The 11,108-nt window shown below is 36.4% G+C and overlaps 2 protein-coding genes across 2 annotated transcripts in view; both read left to right on the top strand.

Moving 5' to 3' along the window:
* LOC107554183 (cytochrome c1, heme protein, mitochondrial-like) overlaps nt 1-1,604 on the top strand; it is an 8,227-nt gene extending 6,623 nt beyond the window's left edge. Inside the window, exons 5-7 of the mRNA XM_016236612.1 lie at nt 140-300; nt 805-905; nt 1,114-1,604. Coding sequence (XP_016092098.1) covers nt 140-300; nt 805-905; nt 1,114-1,218 — 367 coding nt within the window. The 3' untranslated portion in view covers nt 1,219-1,604. The remainder of the gene's footprint in view (nt 1-139; nt 301-804; nt 906-1,113) is intronic.
* A 1,318-nt stretch (nt 1,605-2,922) lies between these two features.
* On the top strand, nt 2,923-10,721 carry LOC107554160 (endoplasmic reticulum-Golgi intermediate compartment protein 3-like). The gene is made up of 11 exons (XM_016236585.1): nt 2,923-3,120; nt 3,413-3,483; nt 3,665-3,752; nt 4,148-4,267; nt 4,669-4,762; nt 5,493-5,658; nt 5,755-5,854; nt 6,913-6,977; nt 7,260-7,396; nt 7,541-7,596; nt 9,882-10,721. Exons 1-11 carry the CDS (start codon nt 3,033-3,035, stop codon nt 9,959-9,961), a joined length of 1,065 nt encoding a protein of 354 aa, XP_016092071.1. The 5' UTR covers nt 2,923-3,032; the 3' UTR covers nt 9,962-10,721.
* Nucleotides 10,722-11,108: the final 387 nt, after the last annotated feature.

Genomic DNA, 11,108 nt, shown 5'->3' with positions numbered 1-11,108 from the left:
GCAAAAAAAATTTTTTTTTTTTTTTTTTTTTTTTTTTTTTTTTTTTTTTTTTTTAGTAGGATAGATTAATCTCAATATTATCATTATCACACTTTTGTTTTCCTTCAGACATAACTCTTTTTCTCTTTCTTTCACTCAGGCATGGAGGAGAAGATTACGTGTTTTCTCTCCTGACCAGTTACTGTGATCCTCCAGCTGGTGTGTCTGTGAAGGAGGGCCTGTATTACAACCCTTATTTCCCTGGCCAGGCCATTGGTATGGCACCACCCATCTACAATGAGGTGCTCGAGTATGATGATGGTGAGTTTTAAAGTTTTCTATTATCATTAACCTTTTTTTGACACGCATTCGTATTTCTACTAGGACTCTCAATAGATCAATCTCATTTTGTTTGTGATTAAACCCATTTAAATGAATTTCTTTCTTTTTTTTATAAATATCGTGCATTCATTTTGAATGCGTTTAGTTCATTTTGGTGGAAAGAAGGGAATAGAATAATAAGATTTGTCAGGCCACTGGTGGCATTCTCATTAATGTGTATTTTACTCATGGGTTATATTTCATACTTTCTGAGCTCTGACTATAATTAAATTCTGCCATATAAAAACTAAATTACTTTTCATCCCACCTGATTTGATTTGCATATAAATTAGCTATTTAGAAAGTTAAGTGGCTGAATATAAATGAGAGCGTCTATTGGATTAAATGCAGTTATGAGGTATTACAACTAATGGACATGAAGTAACATATTAAGTATTATATGTGTAGGTCAGAGTTTGTTAATAACTCGCTTCTCCTCCATAGGAACTCCTGCCACCATGAGCCAGGTTGCTAAAGATGTCTGTACTTTCCTGAGGTGGGCGGCCGAGCCAGAACATGACCAGCGTAAACGTATGGGACTGAAGGTTTGTATTTTCCTTTTTCCATCCCTACTAGTTAATTTTTTCAGATGTTGGTGGAAAATTAGATTTATTTAGTGCAATACTAAATGCTCACAACAGAAGAGCAAAACATGGATGAAAAGATGTTGCATCTCGACATGTGTCCTCATTAAAGCACCATCGCTAAAAAAAAAAAATGGTGCTTATTGTTTTTCTCTGATTCTCTCTGCAGATTTTAATGGGCGCCTCCATACTTGTTCCCCTGGTCTACTACCTTAAGAGGCACAGGTGGTCTGTGATGAAGAGTAGAAAGATTGCCTACAGGCCTCCCAAATAAAGCCAAACTGCTGCCGTCACCAGGCCTTGACACAACGTTAAAACCTGATTCACGATTGTCCGATCTTTTTCAGAATGCACAATGCTTCAAGATAAGGTTGCTATCATCAATAACCGCTGGACATCCTTTCAGATAGGTGTCCTTGCTCCTATATGACTTGGGGAGTGGGACCTGAGACAACCTTTGTGATGTTTTACTGTAAAATAAATATTATCTCAATTAATTATTTGTGGTTGTTTGTAAGGTGTGTGCTCAGAGGCGAAAATCAAAAATGCATTTGCAACCTTCTTGTGCTTTGTGAGATCTGTCCTTGCAGTAGGCTCTCTACACTTTGTTGTGTAAATATTTAATAAAAACGGTATATCTTAATGACCTCTTATAACAAATCTGGTGGTTTGTGATGTGATTCTTTCAGTTTGATCATTGAGGTTGATTTGTTTAGTTGATGTTTTTATCCAAAGCGACCTAAAAATGAACGTATTATCAGATGTACTGCAATATTCAACATCCCAGATTTGGACCTTTATAAGTACAGATGCGGGTAGTTTAGACGTGTATAAAATGTTGTGAAATCAACTGCTTGTCGAAAAGCTGTTTTCTGGGATTTCCTGAAGGTTTTGATGCACCATAGACCAGAATGCTAATGTAATTTAAATGTCTTTGTCTAGATTTTTAGATAAACATGCACAGGCATCACTTTGATCTTCATAACTGCAGGGCTAATCGGCTGTTTTAGACTGTAAGGCGACTCTAATATTTGTCCAGAGAGCACTGGGTAAATGTTTAGTCAGACTTCTCAAGATGATTGTAAATAGCTGAACCGTGAAAACAACATGAGTGTAAAAAAGTTATGCTTGAATTTGAAGATGTGATATGGCAGAAACTGAAAGAAAGAAGGAGGTCCAAAACATAAAAGAAAAAATTACAACTTATTAAAATACATCCAGATGGTTTCACTTTAAAGATTTAACAAAGAACAAATGTGGCTTACCATGTAGAAAATAAAAGTTCCTAATAAATCCTAATTAATGTGTTTGTTTTTTTTTATCATTAGTATATGTTCATATAATATATTTAAGGGTCAGTCCATAAGTAACTTTGGGCAAATTAATAACATTACAACAAAATTTTAAAAAATCAGATTACACTTGCAAAATCAATGAATTAAACACCACAAAATGTATATTTGATATCAATATATATTTATGTAATTAAAGCTGTTGCATGGTTATATTTTGTGCAGATTTTACTACAGAATGTGAGCGTACTTTTTTTATCTGTGATTACATGGGTGTGTAAAAGTTGAGTGGCTAATATAAAAATAGTAAATTGTTGAAAAAACCAGCATATGCTTGTTAGGTATGTTTTGGTTTAAGCTGGTCCTTAGCTGGTTTAAGCTGGTCATGTGCTGGTCCTAAACTGGTCCGGCTATCTTAAGACCAGCACATGAGCAGCTAAGGATCAGCATAAACCAGCAAAGGACCAGCTCAAACCAGCATCCCAGCTTCAAAACATACCTAACCAGCATATACCGGGGTTTTTTTCAACAGGGAGAGGTTCTAAAATCCACGTTAAGGTATAATACAAACATTTTATAAAAGTAATGTTTTTTTTATAGTGATAAGTAATTATAAAATAAAATAAAATAAAAAAGTTTTTAAATTCTACCACTAGAGGATCAACACAGCAGAGACGCTCCAGCTACGCGGTGGAATCTGATTGGCTGAGAGGATTCCATCACTTCCTCGGTGTACCGGAAATGGGTCACTGGAAGTCGAAGTGACGGCTAGCTTTACTGCCGCACGAGAGGGAGAATGGATGCGTTAAATAAACTTAAACAATTTGACGCTTATCCGAAAACTCTAGAGGACTTTAGGATCAAAACATGTGGAGGAGCCACGGGTGAGTGATACATATCCACCGAGAGCTGCAGAAGTGCTGAGCGCCATTCATACACACAGGCTCGTGGGGAGAAAGCGGTGCTGAACAGGCTAATTAACATAAAGTCTTAAAATATGCACATATACTTACACATTGAAATGACACAAAAATTAACATAGTTTGAATGGAAATTGTCACTGGGGGGCATAAATCCCAAACTGTATGTGATAAGAGTCATGTTTAATGAGACTGACATGTAGCTCAGTCTTTAAGAAGTTGTTTCTAATTCACATGTTCTTCGTTCACTTTGTAGTGACCATCATCAGTGGACTTATTATGCTGATTCTGTTCTTCTCTGAGCTGCAGTATTATCTAACTAAGGAGGTGGGTGAATGACTTCAAACTACCTTGTTGTGCATAATACATATGTAACTCAATCTCATGACATCTGTGAGTCTGTAGTGACCGTGCATGTCGATTTTATAGTACTATTGTGTGTTTTTAGAGCTGTTCACAAACGTTTGATGGAATATGTTTGAGTTCTGGCTTTGTTGTCATCTCTTAGGTCCATCCTGAACTATTTGTAGACACTTCCAGAGGAGACAAACTAAGAATCAACATTGATGTTATATTTACACATATGCCTTGTGCCTGTAAGTGAACATTTTGTTCCGATTTATGTTTTGCATGATTTGTAGATAAAAGTTACTGTCATGTTGTACATAATACACTATATAACCATATAAGCAAATCAAATAAAGTAGGGCTTGATTAAGCAGTTGTCAAATGAAAGAAGGCACTATACTGTGTAATATGTTTGATTTCGAAGGACCTGAAAGTATCCAGATCATATGTTGATCGCAGTGTGTCAAGCACATGTCCATGTCATAAATCACCCCAAAAACCTGATGCAATCATGCAAAAGCAAACTGACACTTTACCTAATTGAAGATGGTGTTATCATGATATTTACTCATGATATTTATTTAGCCGTTTGAAGTTATTTTCTCTGGCCGTGCGGGTTGTTGAGTTGTGATTGTTTTCTTAGATCTGAGCATTGATGCCATGGATGTAGCAGGGGAACAGCAGCTAGACGTGGAGCATAACTTGTTTAAACAGAGGCTCGACAAAGACGGCCAGCCAGTCACGGCAGAGGCCGAAAAACACGGTCAGTATCATCATAGTAAGTGATGTTCTTGTTTTCTGAAATACTATGGAAAAATGTACAGTGCATCGTTACTGAAAGATGCCGATTAAGTGATTTCACATGAAACTTTAAAAGTATTAATGTAATTTTCAAGCTATATTTAACTCTTTTCACACATACTTAAAATACATAATTAAAGGAATAGTTCATTCATAAATGAAAGTTGTTGTTTTTTAAATTTTACTTTACTGTAAACAAAATAAATAATTAAATTCTAAAATTAAATCCAATATCTAAAATAAAATCTAAATAATGAAAACTGTAAACAAAAGTGGGATGTGCAATTACAAACAAAATAGTAATGTACAGATTTTTTTGAATATATGCCTTGATTTGACTTGTCCTTTCTGTTTTCTGTGCAGATTTGGGGAAGGAGGAGGAAGGGGTGTTTGACCCCAGTAAGCTGGATCCTGACCGCTGCGAGAGCTGTTATGGAGCTGAGACAGACGATTTAAAGTGAGTTTCCTTTTTCTGATAAGGCACCACCACCACAAACAGAGCAGCAGAGGTTTTCTGATGGGAAAGTGCTGGTAGAACCGGTCTGTCTGCTGGCATGAAACCAGTTCTAAAAGTCATTGTAAAGATCCGGTAAATCGACAGAAGCTTACATAGTCAAAATTTCTCAAATTCATAACCACCTGGCTGAATGAAATTGGAAGAGATTAATTAGAAGTTTAAAATTCCTCTGGATTCACACTTACTTTGTTGAAAGTAAGTGCCATTTAGGCAGCTGAATTGTCAGTCAACCAATAAAATGTACATTCACATTTGTATTGTTTCCTGCAAAAGCCCTTCACAAGGAATGTATTTGAGACATTTTAATGCAAAGCGTAAATGGCCAATCCGTTATTGTCGTATTTTGTATATACAATCAGTATTTATTAACAATTTGAATTAGTTTTTCATTTTAATTATAGTTTAATAATTATGTGCTTTTGTCATGTTATTTTTATATTTCTATTTAGCTTTATTTTTATTTCATTTAGTCACCAAGGCAACATTTCTACGTTTTTGTTTATTTATATTTCATATTATTTCAGCTTTATTTTAAGTAACAAAAACTTTTTAATAGTTTTAGGTGACCGAAACAACACTGCTTTTGATCAGTGCCTGATGTTAATAGCAGGTGTATATATATAGGGCCAATTTAAGACATGATTTGAGGCACTAACTGGTTGTTCTGCAGGTGTTGCAATACCTGTGATGATGTGCGGGAGGCGTACCGGCGGCGTGGCTGGGCGTTTAAGACCCCTGACACCATTGAGCAGTGTAAGAGAGAGGGCTTCAGCCAGAAGATGCAGGAACAGAAGAATGAAGGATGCCAAGTCTATGGCTTTCTGGAGGTCAATAAGGTAACATGCAGCCTCGTGATCTGATTTCTGAATCAATGTTTTTATTAGGTTCAAGTACATTCTATATATTAAAAAAAAAATCACATCTTTCTCCAGGTGGCAGGGAATTTCCATTTTGCCCCTGGAAAGAGCTTCCAGCAGTCTCATGTACATGGTAAAGACTCCGGTTTTGTTGTTAAGTATGAATCGAACACAAGTCAAAGCTCTTAGGTCTGATCCAGAGGCATATTTATTCGTTTTAGCCCATTAACTTATCCATGACTTGACCTTTTGTATTCGGTTACAAATTTGGATTATTATTAATTGTATTATCAAATTGAAACAGCTTTTATATCAAGCCTATGTGCCAGTATGTGTCAGACCTGAACGTTTGATTTGTCTGCATGTAGCCTCTCATTTCTTGGTATGCAAATGCATAGTGAGCCATTCAGTGCTGTACTAATGTCTTGAGATCCGCATTTGTATTTATGTAGAGAAACACACAATGCACGTCTTGCATATTTGCTTTTTTCTGCCTGCTTTCTCAAAACTGTTCATCAGTCCATGCACCTGAGAATCTGTAGTTTAAATCAGCTCAAAGTCTGTTTTATATTGACCAGTTGCTTTGTTTCTGAGCTGATAAACAGTTGTTTTTTTTTACCCTCTTGTTGTCGTCGTTGTGTATGCAAGTGTGCCTTTAAAATCTTATGAATTCTTCTATACACTCATTACCTTGTGTCGACCGTTGATGCTGTAAATCAAAGCTGTTTTTTATTCATGAAATTATTTTTGGTTAGTCTGGGTTTTTAACTTTGGGACAAAAATGTTTCTATGCTTTTCCACCAAAGCTCACAATCTTTCTAAGTAACAAGGTACAGAACTAACACCAGTTATGCTTGGTCGTGCATAAGCTATTTTTCCAGTGCATATACAGTACTCATTAATACACTTTTACAGACCTTGGATTCATAGAGCCAATCACGTGTTTAGACCGCCCCCTAATGGTGAATGATGAAACTGCACTTCTATAATCTCCTATACAGTACAAAAAGCAAATTTTGGATCTATTCCCTATCATAATATAAAGGTTAGAACAAAAATATAAACACGTGGCATCGATGTGCCAAAAAAAAAACTTGTTATATCAACTTACTGTTTTTGTTGTTAGTGCACCAGAATTTTAAGGGAATAATTTAGAAATATAATTTCAGCTGACACAAAACATTGAGATCCTGTATGTCTAGATTGACCTCTGCACTCTTTTACTCTTTACAGCATCAATGATGTACCAGTATTTTGTGAAAATTGTGCCAACGATATACGTTAAAGGAGATGGAGAGGTAAGCGAGCTAAGCTATGAGAAAATAAGGGGGTTAAAAACAGAACACACAAAATTGGTAAATCTGTGGTTACTTGGTAAATATGACAATATATAAATAAATAAGGTCTTACAGCAGTATATCTGCAAATTATGGCTGTCATGGTAATCTTTTATAAGAATATGTTGTTTAAGAAGATGAGAATATTTTTTAAAACTCTGCTTCAATTATTGCCTTTGATTTGTTTAGACATGTTGATAAAGCAGGGGATAATAGAAACCATGCTTTTGTCTTTTACGTTAGGTTGTTAAAACAAACCAGTTTTCAGTAACGAGACATGAGAAAGTAGCCAACGGGTTGATTGGAGATCAGGGTTTACCTGGTGTGTTTGTGCTTTATGAACTATCTCCAATGATGGTCAAATTCACAGAGAAGCAAAGGTATGCTGTTTTATTGTTGTGAACTTCTCATTTAATTACATAACATACGTTTAGTTCACTTTGATTGAAAGAAACCGATTAAAGTCATGTGTGTTGCATGCTGGAATGATTTTGATATATTTTTTCATGTGTTTTCGTCTGCAGGTCTTTCACCCATTTCCTAACAGGAGTCTGTGCTATTATAGGAGGTGTTTTTACAGGTGAGATTCCATTTGTGTGTTTTGTACTTGAGAGCGGTTTTCACAGAAATGTACTGTGTGTGCAGAACGAAAGAATGTAGACTGTAAACTGCCTTTTACTGCTTGTTTTTACTGTGGCGGTAGCGTTTTGAACATTTATATGCTCAGAACTGTCCTTCTGCACATCATGTACATGAGAAGTGTGTAAAATCCAGCCAAGCTGTTTCCAGTTCAGCAGCATTCAGAAAGGCACACTCAATTCGTGATGTGACATGTGGCCAAGTGGCCATACTCAGAATTAGTGCTCTGCATTTGCATTTATCCCATCCAAAGTGCACACACACAGCAGTGAACACACACATACCCGGAGCAGTGAGCAGCCATTTTTTTGCTGCGGTGCCCGGGGAGCAGTTGGGGGTTCGGTGCCTTGCTCAAGGGCACCTCAGTCGTGGTATTGAAGGTGGAGAGAGCGCTGTACATTCACTCCCCCCACCTACAATCCCTGCAAAACCTTTGGGCTATGAGTCCGACTCTCTAACCATTAGGCCACGACTTCCCCAGTTTTTTTGATCTACAGACTTAAGTTTAAATGCTAAAGATTAGTCTTTTAGACCCAAAGCATGAAGGAAAATCAGTCAACAAGTGTTCAGCATGCATGTGAACACCTTTAATTCTTTTTAAAAACATCATGAAGTTATTTGAGAGAAGCATAGAGTGTCAACTTAAAAAAAATTAAATCGGGCTGCATAATTTAAGGGGAAAAATCTATTTGTGATTGTTCTGATAAAGTCAATTTTGCTTTCATTTTCTATATTTTTTATTATTATTGTATTTTATTTGTTATGCATTATTTTAAAAGTTTCAGGTTTGCTGTGCTTGATTGTAAAGCTGCATATTTTGGCCAAACATTTTGTGATTTGTATATTAATATGATAATAATAATATACGTATTATTATTATTCATATTTCAAATTATTTTGTTTATTTTAAATGTTTTGTTTAATAATTATTATTATTACTATTACTAAATTGAAATATTAATCAATAAGAAATATTGTTATTTTAATACATCACTGTAAAATGAAAAACAAATCAAGTTCTTAAAAATATCTATTTTATTTTACAGTACAACTGTAAAATTACAATACTAGTATTTACCAAAGCTATAATATAATTTTGTATTTTTGTCACTAATTATATGTCTCATATATATTTATTTAATTAAATTCAGCAATTTGATGGTCGCTCTATAACCATATCGTGATTTAGGTTTTATTTTGATTATTGTGAAATCCTAAGCAATAGTACAATTTATTAGTATTTATATCACTAAATAATCCTCATCTTTCATTTGTATAATTTGATTGTTTTGATGGCTTTACTGTGTACGAAATGTGAACGCAACATGTGAACGGCAGTCTACCGCTCCAGGGATGTTAAAGGGGTCATATGATGCTGCTAAAAAGAACATTATTTGGTGTAATGCAGGGGTGCCCAGCCATGGTCCTGGAGATCTACCTTCCTGCAGAGTTCATTTCCAACCCTGATCAAATTATCAAGTGCTCCTTCAGACCCTAATTAGATGGTTCAGGTGTGTTTGATCAGGGTTGGAGCTAAACTCTGCAGGACGGTAGATCTCCAGGACCAGGGTTGGGAACCCCTGGTGTAATGCAATGTGTTTAGGCGGTTTAAGGTTAAAAAAAAACATTATTTTCCACATACTGTACATTATTGTTTCTCCTCTATGCCCCGCCTTTCTGAAACACGTCGATTTTTACAAAGCTCATTGGTCTGAAAAGCGAGGTGTGCTCTGATTGGCCAGCTATCCAGTGCGTTGTGATTGGCCGAATACCTCAAGCGTGTGACGGAAATGTTACGCCCCTTACCATACTGTGATGCCCTGTCCGGCCGGAGCGACGAGACAAAAACATTAAAACCCATTATAAACGAGGCATTTGTTGCATCCAGTGGGGACATAATTACGGATTATAATGACTTATACTGTTTTTTTACGCGTTGCATTGCGTATCACGCCGTGTAAACATAAAACCATGTCTGCATTTGTGATCGGAGAAATGACAAACAACAAGCGCTACTCTACACTGCTCAAAACTCACGTTTGAATTGTCAGTGACAAATTCTTTAAATATGAAAACATACTTACAATCTGTGAGTCAGAACGGGAAGAGCTTGTAACACTCCAAAGAGAAAGGAAAAATTTAAATCTCATTATATGACCCCTTTGCCAGATGTACCTGTAGATGTGCTCACTATCTCACCTAGTCCGTTCTCTCCTGTTCCTGCAGTTGCTGGACTCATCGATTCTTTGATATACCACTCAGCAAGAGCCATACAGAAAAAGATCGAGCTGGGTAAAGCATCCTAGCACCACAGGGACACTGGGTGCATGACTGTGTCTGGAAACTTCTGTGTTTTAAAGGGAAGATGCCACAATGAAAGCCCCAGACTGTTTCTTGCTGTGGCCACAGAGCAGTATCCGTCGACACGGCCCCTCGCAAGCAAGCACAGGAACCACACAAGGACCTGTGACTAAGACACTGGCCGACTGTATTTTGGAGGATCATATGAACGTTCGTATTAGCGGTACGCCGATGCAACAATTGTTTACTTCTGCAAAACAAAGCTTTCTTTCTGAGATTTTGGCCTTTATTTGTTCTTCATGAATCACTCATTGGTTTATTTGAAAATTGTAGTCTTACCTGATCACAAAACCAGTGTTTTCCTGCCCGTCATACACTGTCAGAGTTTGGCAGACTAAACCAGCAGTCGTTTGAACGAGTTTGGGTCCCTACAGAAGAATCGGAAGCAGCAGCCTTTGTCAAACTGGAAAAGACACAAGCGATCTCAACGGGAATCCTGTTCTGTCGTCAAGCACACAAACTACATGCGGAAACACAGAGACTGCAGTCTGTACAGATGTCTGTTTTTTTTTTGTTTTTTTTGTAATTGCACCTTTAACTCTAAATTCAGGGGCTGGGGTGTGTGTGTGTGTGTGTGTTTGCAGATGGGTGTTTTGTATGAGAGAGTTTTCGTCATGTGTTGTTGCCAGTTTGTTTTGTGTGTGGGAAAAGTGTATTTATATTTTGATTGTTCAAAGCAGTTTTTAAAATGAGAAATAAATGTAACCCCGAACTTCAGTGAGCGTTTTCTTGTAACTCTTAAATTGGATCCTAAATTTGGTACTCGAAAACAGTGGTAATGCACAACAGCGATGCTTTTAGTCAAGATTATGAGAATTCTTGCTTGATTTTCTACATTTGATCTTAAGTGCTTAGTTTTTATTGAAAAAATGTCAAATAATGCTCTTTATTTCCGAGATGATCATTTTGTAAGTGTATGCTTAATTATAGTGTATTAAATCACCAGAATATGCAGTACTGTACTGTATCCCACAATGCAATGCTCTGGGCTTGATTTCTAATGAACTGAAATCAATATGAACCACAATTTTGATAATCTCCCTTTATTATTCTGAATTGCCAAGACATTGCGACAAAGTTGGACTTAAAATG

This window comes from Sinocyclocheilus grahami, unplaced genomic scaffold (assembly GCF_001515645.1).
Source record: "Sinocyclocheilus grahami isolate Dianchi unplaced genomic scaffold, SAMN03320097.WGS_v1.1 scaffold493.1, whole genome shotgun sequence".
In the NCBI taxonomy this organism is placed as follows: domain Eukaryota; kingdom Metazoa; phylum Chordata; class Actinopteri; order Cypriniformes; family Cyprinidae; genus Sinocyclocheilus; species Sinocyclocheilus grahami.
Note: the sequence above shows the minus strand (reverse complement) of the source record. Positions and strands in the feature narration are given on the sequence as shown.